Source organism: Notechis scutatus, chromosome 2 (genome assembly GCF_049901735.1).
Source record: "Notechis scutatus isolate UNSWTSFEM ecotype Mainland chromosome 2, rNotScu1.2, whole genome shotgun sequence".
NCBI lineage: Eukaryota > Metazoa > Chordata > Lepidosauria > Squamata > Elapidae > Notechis > Notechis scutatus.
The window spans coordinates 45066191-45093335 of NC_142010.1; the positions used below are offsets into that span (position 1 = coordinate 45066191).

The 27145-nt window shown below is 38.2% G+C and overlaps 1 protein-coding gene across 5 annotated transcripts in view; it reads right to left on the reverse strand.

The window, feature by feature from the left end:
* RAD18 (RAD18 E3 ubiquitin protein ligase) overlaps positions 1-20044 on the reverse strand; it is a 147592-nt gene extending 127548 nt beyond the window's left edge. For 2 of the 5 annotated variants that reach the window (XM_087954623.1, XM_087954624.1), the window contains exons 1-4: positions 19751-19904; positions 15658-15739; positions 10560-10625; positions 760-826 (exon numbers count right to left, since the gene is read on the reverse strand). In XM_087954623.1, coding sequence (XP_087810749.1) covers positions 760-826; positions 10560-10625; positions 15658-15739; positions 19751-19804 — 269 coding nt within the window. In that variant the 5' untranslated portion in view covers positions 19805-19904. Of the gene's footprint in view, positions 1-759; positions 827-10559; positions 10626-15657; positions 15740-19750 lie in introns of all 5 variants that reach the window. The other 3 variants (XM_087954622.1, XM_087954625.1, XM_087954627.1) reach the window with 3 other exon arrangements.
* Positions 20045-27145: the final 7101 nt, after the last annotated feature.

Genomic DNA, 27145 nt, shown 5'->3' on the forward strand with positions numbered 1-27145 from the left:
ACAAATCAACTCTTCAATTTCCATTCACAGAATGCAAGATTGGACAGACTTCATTAAATAAAGCAGGATATTGTTAGATACAATTCTATTAATTCTTCTTAACTTAGTTAACAATGATGCCACAATGTTTTAATATAAACAAATACTTCACCAAAATACCACTAGCAAATAGTTATCACAATATTGCCAGATATATAAATCCTGCAGCCTTTCTCAGGAAAAGGAAGAATTTGAAATCTTGAGAGCTAAATAACAATATCATAATTTTTAACCTCCAATGGCATTATTACAAATTAAATTAATCTCACATCTTTCCTCTATGGAATCTCCTAGGCCAAATTATTCATTCACCTATTCTAATATTACAAATTGTAATATTTCAGTGCAGAAAACTAAACCTAGGACAGGGTACATTAATAAACATTTCATGTTTTACTATATCATACTACAATTTTATTCTACTTTCCAATTCTACTTTTTCCTTCTCTGTATCCTAGAAATAGTTTCCTATCTATATCAGCACTGAATTGCAACCAGTCAATTTGATATGCTTTGTGTGACAGGGTTTTGTGTGTCCAAAGTTACATCTGCATATGGATAAAATACTGCACATATTACCTGCATGTATTATTTCTCACATATAATCTGATACTGCATAAACATTTACCAGTAGATAAATATATAGCTGAGTATTAGTCCATGATTTTGGGTTGAATCACATCTGAGTCTCATTCTAAAATTTGCAAAATGATTTGGTACCTTGCAGAAACAAAGTTGTGTACCAGCTCATCTAATATCCGGTTATTTTTCAAGTCAGGTCCTGTGGCTACCTGTAAAACAACAGAACAACAGAAATGTTCAAGGTGGTACTTGTACATTTGGCTGTTACTGGTCTCTTAAATTGTCTGAATATAAATTTCCACATATGAAGACATAAACATGAGATCTACATATATTTTCTGAAAATGCTTAAACTGGGAAAAAATGAAAACGTCTAGAGTTTAATTTATAATTGAGGTTTTTTGCATACACATTCTTTTATGTAAGTGATAATCATCTTCCTTGAGCTTTTAGTTGCCTTATATGGAGCCAAACTTCTATTGTTTTTTAGAAAAACATCACAATACATGATGTTGAAAATATAAAGACAGAAACAATGTTGCTTGCTCCAGATACATACAGAAAGCAATTTTCGAAACAAGCAGGAGAAGACAATAGAGATTAGGAGCAGAATATAGAGACTTCCAAGTTCCCAGAAGAGTGTACAGCCAAATTCATCCATTTAGACATAGAGCTTGAAAGGAAAACATAACTTTCCAGGGCTTATTAAAACCTTTCATAACATCTTTCATACAGACTACTGTTTTAAGTACTGCATTAAAACCTACCAATTTAAAAGCAGTAATTAATCCAACATAGTTGAATGTAACAGAATGTAACAGAGTTTCTTTTCATTTAGTCTTTTTAGGAATATAGTTTTCATTCTATGCATATAATAGATCTATTCTTTTCTTCTGAATCATTATCTCATATGTGGTACATGGTTCCTCAACATGAAACTGTATTCTAGAGAACATAAATGTTTATTAACAAATGTAGTTTACAAAACATTGCAACAATCATTGCAGAGAAAACTTAAAAATTTACCGGCTGCAAAAATGAATAAAATACCTACTTTCCTTAACCTGGGAAGCCTCTATATGTCTGGATTCCCAAATTCCAAGGAATAGTCATGCTATTTGGAGAAATCTGGAAACTGAAGTCCACATATCTAGAGACAGTCTAGATCAGTGATGGCTAACCTATGACACGCGTGTCACTCGTGACACGCCAAGGCACTTTGACTGACACGCCTGTTGGTGTGGGGAAAACCTGCACATTTAGAAGCTGCCTGTGCTCTGCTCCAATCCCTGCTCCCTGCTTGTTGCGTAGAGGCGTGATGTCACCGCTGCCGCAAGATCTTTGCAGCAGAGAACCAGTTTTAACCGCCATAAACTGAGGTTTGTCAGTTTCATTACCTCAGGAACGCTACAGGAGGAAAGGAGATCCATGAGGTTCACAGCCCTGTAAGGTGGCCTTCCGATCCCCACATCCTGCACCTGCAGCTCTGAGACCAGGGAGACGAGTTTCACAGCCCTGTGTGATCACCCCAGCCCAGTCCGTCATAAACCAAATTATTGATATTTCTTGAAGTGACACACGACCCGAGGAAGGCTACACTTTTTCCCGATTTTCGACACACCAAGCTGAAAAGGTTAGCCATCACTGGTCTAGATACAGATTGAGAAAAGGTGATTCAGAGCTAAAGCTAATTATTTGAAATTTAGACAGGAAGCCACATAAACAGATTGGAATTTGGAAAATGATTCCCAAACTTCATACTCCCATGGAAGATTTGGAAGAAAAGGCCCCCTGTAATTCCTCTGAAGCTGATCAAATCAGTACCATTTTCTAACATCTAAAAATAGAATAGGCCTCAAATCAAATTTCAAATATTGCATGCAGGTCAGAGAACCCAAGTCTCATTAATGTAACCGTATATCACTCTATAAATACAAATAAGTTGACAGCAGGCTCTGCTGAACAATTGTTTGCCTTTATTATTATGGCTGGTCACAGAGTCAGCCAGATGTTCAGATTCATTTGCACATTTTTATTCACCTATCAAGTGATTCCCAAAGATCTGGCATAGGCAGATGCTATTGTTTAATAATATATAAGCTTTTTCCGAATAAAGCTGCCTTTTGCAATTGACTGGTGGTGATTTTGTCAGGGCGATTGGTATTGAAATGGTGTTCCACATATTCTGAGATTGCACCAGTTACTATTGGTACTATCTTTGCTTTTTCTTGCCAAAATAATTCTATTTGCATGTCTTTGCATTTTGTAATTTTGTTCTTCTTGCTCTTCAGCTTCTTTTCTTTCATCTGTTCTAGCATGCTTCCATCTGAAGTTAGTATGTTGATCTTTTTTTTTTAAATAAAGTTTTATTTGGGTTTTCACACACAAAATACAAGTAAAACATTTTTTTTGAAAATAGCATGGTCCCGGGTTGAACTTCTTTATACAGACACAAAACTCAATTTCATGCTCCTTTTTGTATTCTATTCCATATCTTATACTATTTTACATTTTCTATATAGTTTTTCCCCTCTTTTAATTTTCTCAATTTTATTTTGATTATCTCATCTCAATTCAAATCATTATATTTATACTTTTGTCTGTTCTGTTTCAATTTCATATTATCTTTTCTCATTAAACAAATTTTCTCCTGTAGTTACTAATTGGAGTATGACACCTTTATATCCTTTAATTACATCCATTCAACTCTTTTTAAACTTCAATATATACCTTAAGTTTATGACCTTCAATATAATACATAATACATGACTTCTAATCGAATTCTGCTTGGCACATTCTTATAATACACACTATATTCTTTTAAAAAAAAGAAGAAAGATTGTAAATATATGTAATTATAAACCCTCATTCCATTCCAGTTCAGTTCTATCATTAATAATCATTAAAACCATAACATCTTTAACACTACTTTTCAATTAAATATCATACTTCCTTAAAAACACATATAATCTCCATAATTAATTTTTCTCTTATTTCTCTTCACGTTTTATAAATCATTAAATATACTTTGTGTTACATTTATTTATTGACAAGCATTCCACTGAATTACGATAGCTATTTTATCAAACATTTTAATCATACATTGTTTCATATTTTCTAAAATTATTTCTGCTTCTAATATAACCATACTATCTTATGTACCTTTGCAGAATCCCTTTTTCCATTAGATTTTCACCCATTATCTCTAAATAGGCCCTGTTTCTCTATATTTTGTTTCTGTCCTTTATAACTTCTTTTCCTTTCTTTCTTCCCTCTCATCTTCTCCCTCCCCTTTTTACCCCCTTGTCTCTCTAGTTCTAATTCTCTCTTCTGCATTTCCCTCTTCTGTTGCTTTCTGATTTTATACTTATTTTTCACTCTATTTTTTTTTTTTGAGTTGTTTTTCCCAATCTTAAACTTTTCATTCTCTTTCTCCCCTTTCCTTTTTTTCCCCCATCTAAGATTGCTTGTTCATTAAAGATGGCTTCTTCTTTGTCACAATCTTCTTGTTCTGCAGGCATTTCTTGTTGTTTCTCATAATTCCAAATCTCCATTTCTAAAAACTGAAATACAAAGCCAAAAGAACCTCTCCCTTCTTTGTACTTTTTAAGTTCCATTTTCAGTTCTTCTAAAAGTGGAGCCATTTTAAAAAGTAAACAACCACCCGATTGATTTTAGTCATTCAAAACAATAACCAAGAATCCAGAAATCATCAAGTAATCCAGATAGTCCCGAGTTATATCTTCTTATTTCTTTTTCGACTTTCTCTTCCTGGGGTTTTTGTTGCGATATTTCAGGTAGAATATATCTTTTGGAAGTCTTGTTGAGATTTTGCTGTAAGTTCTTTTTTAATTCCAGGCAGTCTCCTCCCTTCCAGATCCTGCCCTTTTATTCTTCCTCTCTCCTTTCCTGTTTTCAAAAGCTTTTAATTATCCAGAAATCGTTATTATCCCTTTGACTTTTTATTTTCAGCATTAAATGCCTATTGATGTCAAAGTGGATTTTTTTCCAATTTCTTGCTTAAGTCTCTTAGCTGTCAGTATAGGAAAAGGAGAAAACCAAATCTTTTCCCTTTTATCTTTCCTTCGCAGCTTAAAAATCTTCTTAGGGAACAATGTTATTGTTTTTTAACAGTTTCAATTCCAGGGTACCTTATTTGTTGCTTTTGCTGTTTGACCCGGTCAACCAAAACTTTCTCTTCTTATCTTCCTCCTGCACATTCTTTTCCGGTCAAGTTCTTCTTTATGGTGGCCATTTCTGACCACCGCTGCAACCGCCTTCAGGAAAGGGAGTAATGGCCAGCTGGGGAGGAGAGATGCGGCTCTCCTCAACCCTGCTGGCAGTCTCCCCCCTCTTCACCACCTCTACGGGGTGGCTTAGCCCCGAAACCAGCTGGCTCGGGGCGCTCCAGCGGCGAGCACGGATCGAAGCCTCGCAGAGACGAGGTTTCGGTCTGTCGCTGAAGAAGCAAAAACCGGAAGTCTCCAGTATGTTGATCTTATTCTCCAATCTAATCTTTCATTTTTGTGATGCAGTGTACTGTTGCCTATTTTTTTGTTTGTTTGTTGATTTTGCATCTAAGATCTTCAGTTATAACTGCTGTGCAGTTGGTTTGTTTCTTACAGTAAGCTGGTGCTTATATTTGATATTACAGTGTTGGTATATTTTAATACTTCTGCCAGCTGTTTCTGTGCAACATGTTTTAATGCACTCTGTTGTTTTTGTGCCGTTCTAGATGCTCAGTTATTCTTCATTTCAATCCTTCTTATTTTCTTAGAGGGCTTTGTTCTTTCTGAGAAGATAGAGGAAAAGATGCCTGGTTGAGGAAAGAAGATGATTCAATAGCTATGCTGGCTTCCTCTACTGCTGACTCTCCTCCCAATTGCCTCTACAGTCTGAGCTACTTCTGGCAAGTCTTTGATTTCTTTGCTCTGGGTATACTTTACAATTTTTCCAGTTCTACTTCTGCAAATATTTTATTTTATATTATAAATCAGCTTTGACCTGCTACACTTCGTTCTGTTATTTTTGATTCTGGATGATGTCCTTTCCTAAATTGGTGCATTTTAAAAAAATATCTTCTTCTCTTTGGATTTGATTTGTAATAAAGGTAAAGGTTTCCCTGTTGGTCATCTCCGACACTAGGGCATGGTGCTCATCTCCATTTCTTGGCTGAGGAAGCCAGCGTTGTCTGAAGACCTATCTCTGGTCATGTGGCCAGCATGGCTACACACCAAGAGTGCATGGAGCACTGTTACCTTTCCATTGAAGTGATACCTATTAATCCACTTGTATTTTCATGTTTTCAATCTGCTAGTTGGACAGGAGCTGGGACAGAACTTGTAATAGCAATTTCAATAAAATATTTGAAAGCAACTTTTCTTCCAATAGTCCTGCACCTGCTGGCCCTGATTGCTCAATCAACAATCCTGAGTCCTATAGTCCATTTTTCACCACATGTCCAGAACACCTAGCATGTCCCTTGTTGAGTCAGGCAATTCAGTATAAGTTTCTGTAAATTACATCTCACCATATTGTTTTTGGGAGAGGCACTCTTCTTCTGGCTCCTCTGATGAGACCTACCCAATATGGTTGAATCTCTGGCATAGGTTTCATCTTCCTCAGAGCCTGCATGTCCACAGCCAGATCAAAGTAATGCCACATTGGAGGATTATCATAGTACTTCTAGCTTATTCGATATACAGCCTGAATTTCAAATAGCTTATGCTATAATGCTAATTGTGAAGTAAACACTATATGCAGTGGTGCTCAACAATCCTTTGTCTCACCAAGTTACTGCTGATAACATCTCACTGAAATTAAATTTAAAGAAATGTATAGGATTGTGTTTTCCAAAATACTGTTAGCTCACAAATTTGATGGGAACTATATTTTTAAAACTTGAATTATAAACCAAATCAATGATATTAAGTTTTATAAATTTCTATATCCACCCTTGTGAAAAATCTCATGCCTAAATATTATCTGTGATTGGTTTTGGCAAAGCATGATGAAATGCCAATACAGTAAATGCAGAGACTGAATAATGGCAGAATGTTCTCAGTCTTAATATTGAAACACTGATACTAGATATTAAACAAGTTTGCATTACCTTTCCCTATATAATTCCCTATATAATTAACAATTTCCTGGTAATTATACAGCTATTCATATTCATACCCTGTAATCTAACAAATACTGTGTCAACATTAGATACTCCTGAATGAAAATTATTTTCTGGACCCATTTTCAAACTGACTTGACCTTCTGGAGAGATTGTGCAAGTTGTATTGATTAAGACTATATTATTATGAGCTTTATTCATACCTAAGCACTTCCATTTTCCATGTCATTTTAACATTTACATGAAAGCACTAAATCAGGTCAGTCTGATCTTCATCAGTATGCAATTAGCAGTGCAATTCTTTTTTTCCAAACCCAGGCAAAGCAGTAAACATGTTTCAAAACATAATTTATTTACCGTAATAATCCTGGTGAGGGTTAGCAGATCCACACAAAGAAACTGCTTTTAAGTATGTCACTTAACCAACTGATACACAATCCTTTGAGTTTTATTCTCCCTCAAGGAATGATCTATTATTTATCTGTTGATCTATTAATCCAAGTAATGGGTTATACTTAACTCTAAAACTTCAATATATGTAAACTATGGCTGCAAAAATATTAAGTACACTAAGTATCAGGTGCATTCTCCCAGTTTTATTATTGTTACTTGCTTCTATTACAAATCTATAATATAGTTTTTAATTTCCAAAACTCATGGAAACTTGGGTTCCTGATATCTGAATCATCAATTCTTCATACACTTACATACTCCAAGTGTTTAGATCAGGGGTTTCCAACCTCTGGTCCACAGACTGCTACTGGTTTGCAGCCCATTGGGAATTGGGCCACGTGAGCAGCAGGCTAGCTCACAAAGCTTCATTTGTGCATGTGTGGGATTAGGTTGCATGTACAAAACCATCCCATCACCCCCACCCACCGCCACTGCCGGTCTATGGAGCCAGAAAGGTTGGGGACCGTTGGTTTAGATTCCTAGCTAATGGTAATGGCACTGAGAGATTTGTAATTGTTTGATCCCTCAGATTATTTTACTGGTTGCATTTGTTGTCTTATCATGTAATTGTTTCAAAATATCCCTATGCTTACTTCATACAGGTAGTCTCTGACTTACAAACCATAACTGAGCCCATAATTTCAATCATAAGTAATGATGATCTGCCAAAAATGACATAAATTGCAATCATTTGACCATGGAACACTGCAAATGGTCATAAATTCAGACTAACTACCAAGCACCCAAATGCAATCATGGGTACAAAGGGGTGGAAGAATGTCAGAACTTCAAATCTGAGTTGCACATCCCATTTTCTGGGTCGATTGTAACTTCAGAAAGTTGCTAAAGACTGGTTGTAAGTCAAGGATTACCTGTAAATCCTCAAGACTACTAGAGAACAGAGTATAAATATTACATATCAGTGCACATATCAATAAACAGTTCCTTCACTTTCAGTGAAATGAAAATTGCTGTTAATTAGATTAATTTACCTTATAATACAATACAGAAGCCTGATGATGGCAGATGAGATTCTGCCGAAACGTTGCTACAACTTTAAAAGCACAACTACAATGATGTGTGAAAATACCTGAGCAAAGCTGAATACCATACATGTAAGTACCCGCGAAAACTTAAGAAAACATACACACACACACACACACACACACACACACACACACACAGAATGAGAGTTCAAGCCAGTTTCTATATAAGCTGATAATAAACATGTCTAAAAGGCACTTACTAAAAGTTGCCAAAGGAGGACAAACTTGTCATGCAGAAATACAGAAAAACAGACACATACAAACAAAATAGAGAAAAAATAAGGAATACAGATTGAGTATAAAAGCAATGTGATATATTATAGGAAACAAATTTAAGTTTAGCATTCTAAACTCACCATATGCATAAGAATGTCTAGTCATTTCAGTGCTTGGTGAATTATTCTATTCTATTTACGATACACACAAGTAGTTCTCACTTGTTCAGCAACCTTCAAAGGTATGAGAATGCTGAAAAAAATAACTTTATGGCCCATTTTCAACTATTTACTATGTTCCAAGCCCTCAGTCACATGATCACCATTACAGGTAGTCCTTGATTTATGACCACAGTCAAAGTAATCCTTGATTTATGACCACAGTTCCATTGCTAAGCAAGGAAGTTGTTAAGTGAGTTTTGCCCCATTTTACAACCTTTTCACCATAGTTGTTGAATGAATCACTGCAGTTGTTAAGTGAATCATGCAGTCATTAAGTGAACCTGGCTTCTCCCATTGATATTGCTTGTTGAAAGCCAGCTGGGAAAGTTCCAGTAGAGATCACATGACCCCGGGAGAATGCAACTGTCATAAATAGATGCCAATTGCCAAGCGCCTGAATTTTGATCACATGACCATAGGGATGCTGTAATGGTCACAAATATGAAAAAACAATCATGTCACTTTTTTCAGGGCCGTTGTAACAATGAACGGTCACTAAATGAACGGTTGTAGGTCAAGGACTACCTGTACAGCCAATAAAAGTTGTCCTGTGCCTGACGTGGTTTTTTATCTTTCTTTTCTCCTTCGCAGAGAAGAGAAACTGGAAAGAAGCTTCAAAAGAGTTGTGCTGTTTGGCCTTCTACACACTGAGAACAATCAGCAGCAGGAAAGGTTTAAGCACAGCATTCCAAAAAATGAGGGAATGGTTAGGAGGCAAACGAAAGTCGAAAATGCACAACTGACTAGTCTTATCTCTTTCCCAGCTGGACAGTACAGTCACAGTCATGTGATTTTCTGTTTATTGACCACTTTGCTTAATGACGGAGTCTACTTAGGGTGATTATGCGAGAACTACCTATACACACAATACTAGACATATGAAATAGTACATTACAACCATGTTTCTGGACCGCAGGCAGTGTAAGATACATGAACTTCAACACTCAGAATCCCCCAGCCACATGCTGGCTGGAGAATTCTGGACATTGAAGTCCACACTGGCTGAGGTTGAAAAACATTACATTAGAACATTAATATAGCTAAAAAGGCTGCTAAGGATTAAAAGAAATTTATTTAAGGACTTTCTGGTCAAAACTGCAGTCTTTCCAAAGTAATTTATAATATCAAACTCATTCATAAACGTCTCAACTAAGCCTTTCTAACAATGAATGGTGGCCATGCACTCCCATACTACCTCAGATCCCAGATCCAGAGAAGGGAGACTGAAGTCCCCCCAGAACCATCATCCTGCCAACCAAAGTTCAGAAGTGCAGTCAAGAGATGCTGCTACAGCAATCCCCACTGAAACCTATGGCTCAACTCACAAAAAAGGTATCACATCTGGTAATGTCTGAGGCATAGTTATACATCAACCCTTCGAAGTAAGCCAGTCAGGAAACACTACAAGAAGTATAGCAATGATACTTTACTATGGTAAGAGGGGTCCCTTAGTGCTCTCTGAGTTTGGTTGTTTTCATTACCAACTAGCACTGATGATGTTACCTAGTTTGGGTAATGAAACATCTGCAAGAAAGCAACTAGGCTCAAAGAGCACCAAGGCCCTTCATTTCAACCCTGAGCTACAAATATTCTCCTTTATTGGTATTATGGTGATGCATAACAGAATATTGAAAGACTTGCGGTTTTCCTTTGCACCTTCTTTTACAAAACAGACTCAAGGAGAAGTATTTTGAGGTCCTTTTTTGCACCTTTTCTTTTCCAGGAACTAGGTTGTCTCTTACCTTGCCTTATTTCTTCCTGCATACCTTCTGTAAAGTTACCTATACATACGTCCTCCTGTATGCTCAAAAGCCTAATCCAGCACAGATGACAGTAAGAAGTAGAATTAAAAACATTTTTAACATGATAAAGGCACACCTACCATACAGCATATAGGGCACTGAGGTTTATAGGACAGCGACTTGCGAATACAGAGAGAACAATCTGTAGGGGGGAAAACATACACGCAAACATAAGCAAAACAGAGTAATCTAACAAAAGTGCAAATTATGAGATTTGCTTTTCTATAGGGAAAATGTAACTGATACCTTTCAAAATGTCTTTCATTTTATTAGCACAACTTTTTAAAATATTTTCTCTATATCCAAATGAGTGAGTAAATATTCCTCACAATAATTATACTCACAAAGTACAGTGGAGGAAATTACATAAGGCAGACTAGCAAATGAAATTAATACCTTATTTATTTCAGATATTTCTTTGCTGCTTCAATTGCTATGTCTTTACACAGCTCACAGAAGTGATATAAATTCAGCATTAGCATAATAATTATAAAAACAATCTTAATCATAAATCATTAACAGCAATAGCATTTAGACTTATATACTGCTCCATAATGTTTTACAGCACTGTCTGAGAGGTTTACAAATGTCAGCATATAGTCCCCAATAATCTGGGTCCTCATTTTATTGATTTTCAAAGGGAAATCTAAGTCAACCTTGAGCTGGTCAGGATTGAACTCCAGACTAAGGGCAGAGTTTGCCTGTAATAATGTGTTTTAACTCCTGGGCCACCAGGGCTCCTGGTATTTATTTTATATTAATGTATAAAACTAGACACTTCAGACATACAAAACATTGTTACAGGCAAAACACAGCAGTGTAAATCATCACAACTTAACCATCTCAAATATCTCCCACTGCTCATGACTGTTCTCAATATCTTTTTAATATTCTGGGTTTCTTCCCTTCTCTTGTCCTCCAGTTCCATTTAACTACTTTCTCACCCACACCATTCACTCATTCATTCCTGGCCCATTTGTATCCCAGTATTTTTCTGTCTGCTTCAGGGTACCCCAGTTGCTTTCATTTCTGTCTATGGCCACTGGAGATGGCATCCAGCCCACCCTTCACCATCCATCTCCTCTAACATACAACTTAATCCTTTTCCAGTCTAAAACTCAATCCTCCCAGCGGCTATTCAAATCAGGACAGCAACAAACACAAATTCACCATTCTTGGCAACTTAGGTCACCGAGCTTCTCAAAAACCAGACTGCATCTATTATCCTCTGCAACCACTTTTGCCTATGATTTTTCCAATTCTGCAATTTTGTGCCTGTCATCCTTACAAGTCTAGCTCCAACAGTAACCAGATCATTCCAATCTCACTTATTTTTTCCTGTGGCTCCATTTTTCTTTCATTACAAGCTACCATTATTGTTGCTGCTGCTGCTATTATTACTATTCAACTCACCTACTATCCAGGGTGGATAAAAATTGGTGCTTTTAAAAAAAAATCAGATTTTTATTATCAAATTAATTTTAATAAAATGCTTTGGGAGTAAAAAATATATCTAAAGATAGTTTTCTATTTAAAATACATTAATAATTTAGTTTATTCAGCATGAAATGGAGCTTAGTTATGTTGCATGAGGCTGTATATTCTGCAATATTGGGACTGTCAGTGAATAAACAGCAGGTCAGAGGAGGAGCTGCTGTGGGACAGAGATGACAGTTGTTATTTAACAATTATGATTTAAATTGAGTTGATTTAAATCAAGCCTTTTTACTAGTGATTTAAATCGTGATTTAAATTGAGTTGATTTAAATCAAACCCACCCTGTTACTATCATCCTTTACAGAAAATACTAACTTTCTGCTGCGATTTAGAAGTTCTCATTTTTGCAGTCCAGATCTGAAGGACTAGTGTTTATGCAACAAGTTAACCATATAATTTTTGAGTTTTCAGACCAATACACCTAGAATGGCTGAGGAAAATCTTAATCTTTTCAGAGCTGAATATCCCTAATGAAAGTACATCAAACCAAAGCAGAGTTTTCTGTATGAAACAAAAAACAAAATAGAATACCATGAAGAAAGTCCATGTCTCTAAAATTTGCCATTTTTAAAAATCAGATAACAAGGCATGGGTTTAAAAATGTAGTATTAAAGATACAAATAATCAATATTTATCATTATCAACCAATCAGCATAACATGTATTTCATTTGTCAAGAGAAACATTATTTTGGTAAATAATTTTGTAAAACTATTTTACAAAAAGTAATTAGCATTTAGGTCACAATTCAGCACATAATAATGAGGCAGTATGCCTATTGCCTTTGAAAATCCATTAATTTCACTGTTTTTCTCTAAGTAGATATAATTGCTATAAATGCACAAAACACATAGTACAAAGAATTTGAATTATATTCCTCACTAGCATAAACATTCTATTTAAGCTTTGTTCAGAAGTCTTTCCATGAGCAGAAAGTAACCGCTCACACTCTCTTCATCATCAACAGGTGAGTTGTTCTATCAATATTTTCATTCAAGGCCCAGAGGAATGTTCCAGTAGGACTTGGATTCCACAAGTGTCAATTATTTTTGTAACCAATTCTTCTATTTTAAATCATCAAATAATTAAATAAAAAAATGAGTGACCTCTAATGTTTATTATATATTTTAAAGTTATTCTTCTACACTGTTATTTTTTTCAGTCAGTTACCAAATTGTGTGAGTTATGTTATACTGAAATACCATCAGGCACAAAGAATCAAGAGATTACAGAAGGTTGCAGCATGGAAGATTTATTCAAGCCTATTCACAAGAATCTGGTCAACTAAAGTTCAATCCTAAATTAGTGCCAGATAAGGATCAAAGAAACTCAGGAAAGGTTGGACTTAAGAGCGCTTGTGAGAATGCACAAATCTAAATGATTTGTGATGATCCATTTGACTCCTCCCCCCTCCCCCAGGTCTGCCTGCTCTTCTCCTTCAAGCAAACTAGAAATTTAAACACAATCTCCATCATTCTCCTGAAACTCCTACTATGTTTCCACATCATGATTTCCAAGAAGGATGAGCAAATAATGTTGAGAACTTACGCTAAGTGTACAGATAACCCTCCACTTACGACAGATCACTTGGCGACCATCTGAAGTTACAAGAGACCCCTTCCCTAAAAGATAGTGAAGACCTGGTTTTGAAGTTCCAACAATTATACCTTTTGCGGTCATGTGACCACATTTTGGGCACTCGACACCTGACCCGCATTTATGGTGTTTGGCTTAAAAACAATGAGTTTGCTTAACAACCACTGCATTTTCTTTACAAGGCTGATGTTCACTTAATGATTACTACAAAAGAGATTATAAAACTGGGTCCAATCTCATGATGAACCACTTTACAACTGTCGGGATTTACAACCATAATGGGTAGATTCCATTATGGTTATAAGTCAAGAACTACTTGCATACCCAGTATATAACTAAAGCAAGCAGGCACCTCTATTGGGGACAAGCAATACAGGACGATGCTGGAGGCAGATAATCACTGACAATGGCAACGGTATCCATTTATACTACACAGAAGGCAGTAGTAGTCTCACCAAGAAAACCAAATGGACAGAAAATATAAAATGACTGATGATATAGTGCTGGATAATGGATCCCTTAGGCCAGACAGTTCTCAATATGCTACACAGAAAGAGCTGTGAATCCCTCCGTACTAATGGTGTTTATAACATGGCTAGATTAAAGCATCTGGGACATCTAGTCACTGATATTGCCGTGCAGGAAAAGAAAATGTGAAGCTGCAAATAGCATCTCAGGAAAGAATTTCAGAAGCTGTTAGAAGAGACAAGATGTTACACAACATCCATACAGACATCAACGAGGAAAACAGACATGGAAAAACAAGGAAACTATTCCAAAAGATTTCAGAACTCAGAGGGAAGTTTCAGCCTTCAATTGCTACGCTAAAGGAGATGGACAGTTATTAATTTAAAGCAATTGGCAGATAGCAACTGATTCAATGATCAAAGAAAGCACATACTGAAATTTTATATAGTAAAGGTGTCAATATCCAAGATAGTTTGAAATATATTCCTTACTTACAAGAACCTAGTGCTAGAAGATGAATTTAGATCAACTAGAACTAGTCATTACCAAATTGAAGCCCATATAATTGAGTATCAATGGAAGTATGGCAAGGAACAGAAGAATAAGTAATAATAAGTAAATAATAATAAGTAATAATAAATAAAGAATAAGTAAGAATAAGTAAAGGTTTTAACTGAGCTGCAGCAGCAAATCTGAAAAACAATTCAGTAGCCAGTAGATTGGAAGAGGTCAATCTACATATCTATCCCAAAGAAAGGAAACCTAACTGATTGTGCAAGCTACAACACAACATCCTTTATTTCATATGTTAGAAAAATAATCTTTAGAATTATTCAACATAGAATAGATCCCTACATGGAAAGAGAGAAAGGAAGATGGCAGCCAGATCATTGACTTGGATTTAGAAAATGTAGAGCTTATAATGCTTATAAAAGAAGAGTGTAAAACTAGATTTTTTTTTCCAGGCTCCTTAGCCAGTCATAAAGCCTAGCATTTATATCCACAAATATTGACTGACTTTTCTTTGATATGATCCACTTCAAGCTCTAACTCACATTTACAACATGCTTTACTATATGAACTCTCTGAGGAATTAATAGTACAACTGAGTTGGGGAACCAAACATATCCCCAACTATGGTAAACTTCTGAATTGCCATTGGCTGGAATGTTTTACTCTGGTTCCATTTCCATGCTGTTTCCATTCTATTCAACATTCCCATGAAAATGCTGGAGGAGGGGGAGGACTCCCATCTGGTGAGCTAGTGTCACACAATGTCAGAATGCTGATACCATCAAACATGATTGCTCGTAATCTTTCAGTTGCAAGGAAAAAGTTCACCAAGACAATCTGGGCACTGAACACTGGTTCCCTATAAGCTTCTGGGTATAATTCAAGACGCATTATGCCTTTCTGTTCTTATGAGTACTTAAGATGGCTATCAAAATTTAAGAATAGAATAAAGAAAGCTAAAAAAAAACAGTTTAAAATAAATACTAAAATAATTCAACAGTTAAAAGCCAAGCATTAAATATGTCTTCATCATAGCAAATAATGAGACAGCAAATGCATAATTATAAAAGGCAGGAGGAAGGAAACCATTTCTGTACTTACAATTATGTGAACACTGTGGAATTATCATCGCAGTGTTGAAGTAATCAAAGCATATCCCACAACGCAACAAGTCATCAACTTCCTGAAATACATTTTAAAAATTACAGTATTTAAATACAGAGTAAGCTGAAAAGTCATTTTGCAAAAGTACTTTCTGGAAAAAAAAATAACAAACTAAATGTAATTCCTATTCTTTTCTATAAGAAGGTCATAGAGTAAAAAACTTGTTCTACTTCTACCCATTTCCCAATGATTACAGTCAACACTGGGAGTATGGGAGTGTGGTTTAATAATATCGATAGAGCATTATGCTGCTTAAATAACTTAAATACGTGAACTATTTAAGTTAATTTAAGAACATGTCCAAGGAATTAAATGCACAGCTAAGAATGAAAAAAACAACATGGTTATTCTACTTCTTTATACCAGCACCCTAGAAATTCCATTTGCAACCTGAAATCATATCAATGACAGGGAGAACCTATTTTTAATGGCTTGATTTTCTTCTTGTAATCCAGAGGTTCTCAGCCTGTGGTCCACAGATCTCGGGGGGAGGGGGGGACAAAGTCATCACAGGGGGTCCGCAAAGGCTTGGAGAAATGTTATGATTTAAATCGCAAGTCTTGGCGGTCCGTGACCACAAAAGCTATTTAAAAAGGGTCCATGGTGAAGAGAAGATTAAGAACCTGTTCTGATCCAGCTCCCTGAACATGACAAACCCTCCCAAGTTAGATTCCTTTAGTAAGAATACCGGCAACCCCAGCAAAAACTTTCTCTCTCGCCACACGCTAACAAGTCCAGCCGGCTGGAAGATGAATAGTTGTCTGCCACATCTATTAATCTCCACCCCATGCCTTTTATCCCCAGAGCTAGGGTGGGGCTTCGCTAGCAGCAGTGGCTCTTCCTTCCCAAGGATCTGCCCACAGATTTCCACTGCTCTCCTCTCCTCTGCCTTCTGCACATCCAGGTGTTAGGCACTAGACTCAGCTGTTCCTCCTCTTCCTCATCAGCCACCTCCAGAGCTAGGAGCTGTTGATTCTCCATCTGAGGACTGATGGATGGCCCAGGATCTACCTCTCTCTCTCTCTCTCTCTCTCTCTGCCAGCTCCATTCCTTCTTCCCGCTCCGAGATCTCAGGTTGCCTTGATGCTGACCCTGTGAGCTCAGTGTGATCAAACCAAACCTCTCCACACCCTGAGTCCAATCTCTTCCAGCATTTTGCAATACTCCAAAATTTTAAAAATGAGATAATGAAATCTTATAGCTGATCTAATAGATTTTGAACTAATTCAGTGTCACCATATGAAGATACCATCAATTTTCTCAGTCCCAGACATCTAAAGTATGAAGTTGTTGCAGTGTAAAGGTTCTCAAGAGTATCTAAATTTAACATTTATTTATGACATTCAAACTGATACTCTTAGCAATAAAGTGAATCTCTTTACAGATATTTTCATTTCATTGTCATTATGAATCTAAGTATGCTTATCTCTAACACCAACAGTTTTAGAAGATATAGTGGGAAGGTCTTTAATGAGATTGGACTTCTCAACCATCCAAGAGCCTTTACCTACTCTTATATGTGCACAAGGATATTAAGCCCAGCAGGCCACGCAGCCTCAGAGATAGAAATGGAAGTGTAATCAATGTCTTTCGTTTCGTCTTGCGTGTTGGAAGCAACCTGCATAGGGTCAATATGCTAAACCTAGAACTGACACACATTCAATCAGCCAAACAAACATAATTAAATGACCTGTCAGCTAAACAACTATTTATTTATATTTGTATAGCTGTCCATGTCAGACCAGTGACTCTTATTTGATCAAACATCAACTAATATTTCAAGAATGTTGTTATTCAGAAGCATGGCATGGTTTCCTAAATTGAAAGTAGCTTGCTTCTTAGAACTACAGAATTCCAGACAGATTTATCACATTTTTCCCACCAACTACATGGCATCTGACACCAATCACCTCTAATAAGGAGCGCGAATAATTATCTGTGGGAAAATGGCATTGCTTAGTCTATAGTGTGTTTTGACTAGGATTTGGGAGAATGAGAAGCTGCTTTATAGTATCAGTTGTCTACTACAGAAATACACAAGCTGTGCCCCCAATACTCTAAAAACATGATCCACTCCCTGAATCATTAAAAATGGTGCCAATTGGAGTTTTATATGTGATTAAAGGAAAAATTATTTAAAACTATGTATTTTAACTCATTTAATGAATTCACTTGTAATTGTATGCAAAATTCTATGTCCAACAGAGCAGTGCAAAGCATTTGAAAAAAAAATGTTCAAGAGTATGAACAAAACACTTCTCTTTGAACTATTCATATGCCATATTTTTTGCAAAGCTTGCACAAATGCTCTAAAAGCGGTTCCCACTTCTATCTGTATGCAAAAGATATGAACCAGCTGCCTTAAAAAGTTATATTATGTCAGAGGTCTAACTGCAAATTTAACAGGGAAGGAAATGTATTGTCCAATACAGCTTGACCCAATTTGATCACAAGACTATTTACAATGACTGTAAGCCACACTCCAAGGTTTCAGACAGAAGGCTTTCTGAACCCTGTCAGTAAATGCTACAAAGACATCATGAAGATGAGCAAATCAGATTAACTATTTTATTACATATTTAGCATTATTAGATTGCATAGCTATTAATACTCCCTTCAACATTCCTTCATAGTTGCTAGAATTATATGTATCAATCACAAAATGTACTAATAGCAACCACAATTCATCCACATACAAAAAGGCAGTGTCAAAAGACAAATTGGATCTCCAGACAGCTGCAAAAGTACAAAATATTTTTTTGAAATAACACCTGAAGGCAACCATCCTTCCAAAATACTTCAATAAAAAAGCAGGGAGAATGGAGATCCAGAATGGAATAAAAAAACTCAGCAGCTATGCCGATTTCTTGAACAGGGTAACCATGTGACACAAAAATAAATTTCATAATCCATTCAAACTGCAGGACTACTTTCAGGCTGCAGATGCAATCAATTTTCTTTCATTTTGTTATGACATTGACATAACAAATTAAATGTTTGTATTTGGGGTTTTAATTCTTCTTGCTTTGATGCCTAATAAATCCTCCTTTTATATTTTAAACTATTTGCTGCTTCTGTTTTGACTTGATACAGATTTCATTTACATGTTATGGTATCACACCCCCACAACTCTTCACTGTTTCTTTATGTAAATGACATTATGTAACTACAGTTAATATTTTACTAAGGAGTACTAGCAGAACTAAAAAGCTGAGATGCCAAAAATTACTGTTGTGAGTGTTCAGCACTTGGGATGAGATCATGGGAGGGGAGGTTGGTAATACTACTAAATGTAGTCTAGTCTGGAAAAATGCAAAGCCAACCACTTCCAGAATATTTTTAAGCAATATTTCTTTAAGAAGATACCACAACTCAGGAGCAAATTGCAAGATTTTTGCCTTTTCCAATCATTATTCACTGAAAATAAAAGCCTGCCAGACTTTCGGAAAAGACACTAATTCAGCAATACATCCAGGCGGGAATAGTTAGTGAAGATGTTGGAACTTGCTGAGGTGGCCAAATTGATTTCTTTGATGAGAGAAAAGAGAATATTTACTTTTACTGCTGACTGGAAACCTCTTTTGGCATAAATGAAGTTATGGTTTTGATGATTAGACAAGACTATAAAAAAGAGTGTTACTTTAGGGAAAGAGATAAATTTATAATTGTACTTATAATCACTGCAGAGAAGATCAGAAGCCACTTCTGTATATCTTTTTTTTTCTTTTCTATTTTTTTCTTTATTGCACTTTTAGCTTTTCCTTTGATTTCGTTCTTTTTCCTTCCTTCCTTTATATTAGTTTGCATTAGTTTTTAATTTTCTTTCTTGAAACTTTTAACGGAAGCGACGCCGAGGTTCTACCTTAGCTCTTTCGCAGAAGGAAAAGGCGTTGTTGTACACATTCCCAAGCACTTTTCTCGTTAAACCACCATCGCTTCCAGGATCAGGGGACACCCTCCGTACCGGTTAAGGCCCTAATTCACGCCATTAACGCAGCCTTAAGTCGGGCTCCCTTCCGCCTCTACTTACTTTCAGCGGGAGAAGGTGCTTGGGCCACCGCAATTCAGTCACCGGGAAAGACATCACGTTCAGCTAGAATTACCCAAACTTTTATTTCTCCCGCCCCTCCGGACTCGAAATTACCCGCGCGTTCCTTCTTTCAGCGTCCTGGAGGAGCGTGCGGCAGGGGAATATTTCCGGGACTCTCGCTGAGGCTGTTGGGTATCGTAGTTTTTCTTTTCCTTTCCCGGTCATATAATAATACGATATGATAATTCTGGTTAATTGTCCTCACTGTTAGGAAGTTTCTCCAGGTTGCTTCTCTCCTTGATTAGTTTCCGTCCCTTGTTTCTTGTCCTGCCCTCTGGGGCTTTGGAACGTAAGTTAACCATCTCCTCTTTGTGGCAGCCTCTCAAATACTGGAATACTGCTGTCATGTCCCCCACTTGTCCTTCTTTTCTCTGTCTAGACTAGCCAAATCCTCCAAACGCTCTTCATATGTTTTAGTCTCCAAGGTCTATAATCATCCTAGTTGCTCTTCTCTGCACTCTTTCTAAGATTACTTATTAGACTTCTGGGAGTGGTATTTACTATTACAGTATGATTATAGCAGCTCTTTCCTTGTACTTTTAGAGTAAATTAGAAAAAAGGACTTAGTTTGAATATCATAATTGCTGCACATTCTGGGCCCCTTGGATGTGCGTAAAGAAGGTATTGCTGAGATTCACAAGGCAATTAGAAACAACAGATTAAGAACTACCACAGAGAAGAAAATAGGCACTTACTTAATTCTGACATGCTTAACCCACATATTATCATTAATTATGCTGAATATAGTTGATGGCCGTTGACATTTGACATCAACTGTTCTAGCTTCTAGAACTAATTTGCTCCTTTAGTGCTTACTCATTCCATATATTATAGTGAATTCAGCTGATAATAACTTCTGGGAAAACTATAAAAAAAAGTTTTGGAAGTTTGGAAGTTACTCCTTTTGTTTCTTTGCCATTATATGGAAACTGGGAGCCTTGGTTTGGTCTTAATTAATCCAAAGTCAGAGCACATCTTGGCATCAACTCTATCCTTTTGTTGAAGGAAACAGATGAAATTGATATTAATAATTTACAGTATCATGGAATTACAAATTTCAAAGTCATGTCTGATAAACCAATAGAGTGTTGCACTAAATAATGTGAAATTGATTTCCTATGATTTCAAAATAAGATCAATACAACAAAAATGTTGTTTCATATATACTGGATATCTTAAGAGAATGCTCAATAAGGGTTGATTAAGGACATCCTGGAAATGTAATTTGTGTTGTTTGCCTCAGGTATTGATGAATTTTGTACTGACATCAATAGAACCATGAAACAATTACTATATGTCAAATATGTCTTTGTTCTTCCTGTCTGAACCCCTGAATTTGGAATCAAGATATCAGAACTTGTAGGGTTTTTAGAAATAGAAATGGCTGGAAAGAATTATTATACAACACTAGAAGGAGAAAACTATGCCTCATTTGCAACATGGATTGTTGATAAATACTATCTGCAACATTTGATTTAGTCCTTTATTTGATAGGTTCAAATAAGAAAACTTTACTTTCTTGATGGATCTCCCACCTTTTGTCCAGGAGCTCAGAAGGACACACATAATGCTCCCATAAAGTTACGACTGCAACAATTTGGCCAGATATGCTGGGCTGAAAAAGAATGATTTGTCCTAAGTCAACCAGCAAGTTTCGGGGGCTGAGGATAGATTTGATCCTGAGTTTCCCCAAAGCAAACCCAACACCTTAACCGTCATATTGCATTGACTCTCACTATACCTCATTGACTGACTAATGTGTAAGACAAACTAAAAGCTTCAATTATTTCAGAAGAGAGCAGAAACTGGTTTCTGGGAATGCATTTCTAAATGTATCACTCTACTATAAACATCCCATCATCCACAAATCCACTGGTGTATGCATAAACAGACAACACAAGGAAATCCTTCAGATACATTGGGAATTATTTGCAAATCCCAGAGCTCCCTATCAGATTTGAGATTTGTATCCTTCTATATTACTATAAAAATATTTGGGGAGAGGGTGGGAATGTCAGAAACATCTTTGACTTTTGTCAATAACAATAATGCTAGTTCCAACTAGGTATCTCTTTTCAAACTCTAACATCTAGTTACCTGTAAGCACTAAGTACTCAGCAGTATGCTTAGTGACAGATTGCCTCAAACCTACACCAATTGAGAAAACATATCTTCTCACTGCCATTACCCCACCTAGGATCAGGAGAGAAATAGCAGCAGATGCCAAGAGAACCAAACAAGAGAATGATCCCCTACATCATTGGTTCCCAAAGTGGGCGGTACCACCCCCTGGGGGGCGGTGGGATGCCTTAAGAGGGCGCTAAGAGGCAAGGGGGCTGGCAGGGGGGGCGCTAAGAGGTGGCAGGGGGGTGTTCGAGGCGCCGGCCCTGCAGGTTCACTCATTGACTGTAGCACCGCTCCAGAGCCGGTGCCTCCAATGTGGAAGCGGTGGCACGTTACGTGCTGCCACAGCCGTGTTCGATGAGCCGCCCCCTGCCGCCTCTTAGCGCCCCTCTGCTGGCCCCTTGGGGATGCTAAGAGGCGGCAGGGGGCATTTGAGGTGCCGGCCCTGCAGGTTCACCCATTGACTGTAGCACTGCTCCGGAGCCAGCGCCTCCAATGCGGAAGCAGTGGCACGTTATGTGCCACCGCGGCAGCGTTCACCTCTTAGTGTCCCCAAGGGGGCTGGCAGAGGGGCGCTAAGAGGTGGCAAGGGGGCGTTCGAGGCGCCAGATGGCCCAGCAGGTTCACCCATTGAGGCGCCAGCTCCGGAGCGGTGCTACAGTCAATGGGTGAACCTGCAGGGCCGGCGCCTTGAACACCTCTCTGCCACCTCTTAGCATCCCCAAAGGGGCCAGCAGAAGGGCGCTAAGAAGTGGCAGGGGGCGGCGCATTGAATGCGGCCGTGGCGGCATGTAACATGCCACCGCTTCCACATTGGAGGCACCGGCTCCGGAGTGGTGCTAGTCAATGGGTGAAACTGCAGGGCCGGCCAGCGCCTCGAACGCCCCCCTGCCTCCTCTTAGTCCCCCTCTGCTGGCCCCCTTGGGAACACTAAGAGGTGGCAGGGGGCGTTCGAGGCGCCGGTCCTGCAGGTTCACCCATTGACTGTAGTAATGCTCCAGAACTGGTGCTTCGAATGCGGCAGCACGTTGGAAAAAGCCACTGCCACCGCTTTCCCAAAGTGCCGCTGCTGTCGCATTCTGTCTGTCCATCTGTCCATTCATCCATCCATCCAAAAGGTCTGTCTGTTTGCCTGCCTGCCTGCCTTCCTGCCTACCTATCCTGCCTGCCTGCTTGTCTGTCTGTCTGTATCTCTCTCTCTCTCTCTCTCTTTCTCTCTATCCATCCATCCATCCACCCAAGTTCGAAGCACTGGCCCTGCAGACACATCGAGAAAGTAGAGTAGTGGTTCCCAAACTTTTTCGGTCCACTGTCCCCTTGGTGCTATAAACTTATCCTCAGTGCCCCCCACCCAGGGGTGGGATTCAAATTTCTGTGGGTGTGGTCTAATTTGAGGGTGTTGTTTGCTGGTCACATGACTGGGTGGGTGTGGCTTGCTGGTCATGTGACTGGGTGGGCATGGCTAAGTGAATGGCAAACCAAATACAAGTGGTCCTCACTTAATGACCGGTTGTTTAGTAAGTGTTCTAATTTATAACTGGCCTCCCCAGAGCTACTTGACCAGTTTTTGGAGTTTTGACAGCTTTAGATCAGGGGTCTAAATCCTATCCCTGCCTGGTGTGAGAGAGAGAGGGAGAGAGAGAGGTAGGATCAGATCTCTCTCTCTCTTTCTCTCCCACCAATGCCAGAAAGCCACCATCAGTCAAAATTCATATTAGTGGTCTCCGGGATTTAAAATTATGAGTTTGGTGGTCCCTGAGGTCCAAAGGTTTGGCGACCCCTGATCCAAAGGGATGAGCCTGAGAGAGGGAAAGAAGAGAGAGGAAAGAGAGAAAGAGAGGAAAAAAATAAAGAGAAAAGGGAAAGAAAGAAAAAGGGACAAAGAAAGAGGGGGGGTGGAAGGAAGGGACAGAAAGAAAAAGAAATAAAGAAGGAGGGAGGGAGGGAGGAGAAAGATAATGTTACACATCCCAACCCAAGAGGGGTGAAACTGGTAAAGAGCTGCAGGGATTCGGCCCGTGCAGTTGCCCGAGGTATGTATGTATGTATGTATGTATGTATGTATGTATTTATTTATTTATTTATTTATTTATTTATTATTTAGTCAAGCAATTATGAGATTACAAGTATAAATATAGACATAGTTATGAGTATATGAAATGGATACATACAAGAAAAATAAAAAGAAACAATAGGACAGGGATGGTAGGCACGTTGGTGCGCTTATGCACGCCCCCTATAGACCTCTTAGGAAGGGGTGAGGTCAATAGTAGACAGTCTAAGGTTAAAGTTTTGGGGGTTTGGAGAAAAAAAAACACAGAGTCAGGTAGAGTATTCCAGATATTGACCACTCTGTTGCTGAAGTCGTATTTCCTGCAATCAAGATTGGTGCGGTTTACATTGAGTTTGTATCTATTGTGTGCTCTTGTATTGTTATGGTTGAAGCTGAAGTATTCATTGACAGGTAGGACATTGCAATGTATGATTTTATATACTATACTTAGATCAGACCGAAGGCGGCGTAGTTCTAGGTTTTCTAGGTCTAGAATTTCAAGTCTGGTGGCATAAGGTATTCTACAACGAGTAGAGGAGTGGAGAACTCTTCTTGTGAAATATTTCTGGACTCTCTCAACTGTATTAATATCAGATACGTAATGCGGGTTCCAGACTGATGAGCTGAATTCAATATTGGTCTAGCAAATGTTTTGTATGCCCTAGTTAGTAGTCTGATATTACCAGAGAAAAAGCTACGTAGATTAGGTTAACAACTCTTAATGCCTTTTTGGCTATGTAGTTACAGTGGGCTCTAGCAGGACATCATTAGGATGAAAGACAATAATGTCACTGCACACTGCAGACCTTCTATAGCAGGGGTGTCAAACTCAAGGCCTGCGGGCCGGATCTTGCCCACTATGAGGTTGGATCTGGCCAGCAGGGCCATCCTGCTCTACCCAATGTGAAGAGGAAAGATTAGGCCAGTGTGGCTTTGACCCGACCTACCCAATGCGAAGAGGAAAAAATGCCAGCAGTTTGGGGAGTGGTGTCAAACTAGCCACACCCACCCAGTTGGCCATGCCTACCCAGTGCCCCCCCAAGGTCAACCACAGCCCTGATGCAGCCCTCAATGAAATTGAGTTTGACACCCCTGTTCTATAGTCAGTTAAAGGCAGATGCTTCAATCCCATCAATATTCCACCTCTCATTAACAGGAGACAATGGCTATTTCCAGCACTGCTGGCCCCTCATAAAATTGTGTTTTCTCCAACAATAAAATAGTTGCCTAGACTAAAAACAATCCAGTTTCCTTCCTGTGGTCCCAAGATAGCAAACTGGAGCCTAGAATTTTCCACTCTGCAGTCCAAAACTCCTACAAAAGATCTTACCTTTCTATGATGTCTTATTTTTATAAATAATTATTGCTGTTAAGCCTGAATTCCCCAATGAGTGTTAAGGAAAACAAACTAAACAGAATGTGTAGCGTAGTCAGATAGGCAGACAGGTAAATGTGTGAGATAAGTTTGTATTTTAGTTAACACGCAGTAAAAAACAGATATGCTTGTGCTATCAAAAAATATAGTTTATTCCATTAGGAATTATAGCATAGTCAAAATAAACGGTCCATTAGTCATGTATCATTTCAGTCAGTCCAGTCGGGAATACTCAATTTGCTAAGTCCATGTTGAATAGTCAATGTCAGTTCACTTACAATAAATCAGTCCGTTTTATCTCTTCTCTCCATTGAGAAATCAACACTCCTTTCTCTCCTCCGTTCCAGTAAGGAAAAAAAACGCAGTCATCAATCCATCCAGTAATTAGGGATCATTAAGCCAGAGAGAGAGAGCTGCAATTGACTTGCTTCTTTTATGGTGCTTTTACAACCACACCCTTAATTACATTCTTGTAGTTAAAGTTACACACACTTTAACCAACAAACCATGATAACTTGTTTATTATTTTTACCCTAACAATGTTATCCCTAACAGTTGCTTCAACAAAATGTGTGATCTTCCACAAAAACTTTAAGGATAGATTCTTTGCCCAGATTTTGCTGCAGATCAAGAGAAGTCTCCTCCAAGTATTCTGTTTCTGAGGAGGACCTCTTCCAATATCTGACATTAGTATCTTATACAAGCATATCTTTATTTGACTGTTGACTGAGCCTGCTGCATTGATTTTCCAGAACAGGTGATACCTTCATTCTGTAGGATTGTTTATCTTCAAACTTTGCTTTACTCTCTAAGATAGAGAGTAATTATTCTTTATTGTTTTCACTCTCTAGAACTGGGCCCAGAAAAAGTTTTCAGAAACTTTTTACCTTCAAGAATGCTTTTTGAGAAGGATCAAGAATTTTCTAAGTCAAAAGGTCTCTGTCGCGTCGAGCGTTGTTGTTTCGATCTTCCGGTTTGCTGCTGAATTCCTTTCAAGAAGCAATTTGGCGGGACCCTCTCAAGGGTGAAGCTTAGCGGGACCCTCGCAAGGGTGAGGTTTAGCGGGACTCTCGCAAGAGTGAGTGCCAAGCACAAAGAAAAAGACACGAAACAAAGCAATTTCTTCAGGTGAGGAAGCACATCGCGCCTGGGGCAGATGGAATTGTCCCGGCGGCCCCGATTGCTTTGCGCTGTCCTCTTTTATTGTGCTGAATCAAAGAAAGGGGTGAGAGGGATTACAGGAAACAATAGAGTTACAAAGTTAATCATTAGAACCAGCTACGTGACACAAGTAGCGAACTTCGTGACTGATACTTCGTGACTGATACTTTTCCGGTAAACGTCTTAATACTGAATACACATCTTTTAGCTGACACAGACTTCTGGAGTTAATCTTGTCAGCTTCTTTCATGTCAGCTCAGTGGAATTTGCCCTGAGAGGTATACGTGCTAGGCAAGATTTGTTCTATGGAAAAATAGCCAAGGCAGAATAGCCACAATTCCTCCTTTTCTTTATTTTTGTGCTCATGATTCTAGGTAGAGTCCTTTCTCCTCCCGAGTAGTCCCATAAGGTGGCAACAAACCCTTTGGTTTGTTGATGCCTTGCAGAACCAACTCATACGAGGAAAAGTCCTCATCCCCCAAATCGTGGCTAGGCAGAGTTAACAAAACTTCTTTGGGAGAAAAGGAGTTAATAGTGTCTATTTGCTCTTCTGACTCTAGGTCAGAGTACCATTCCAGCAAAGGTTTTTTGACAAGGTCTTTTGATTCAATGATAGATGTGA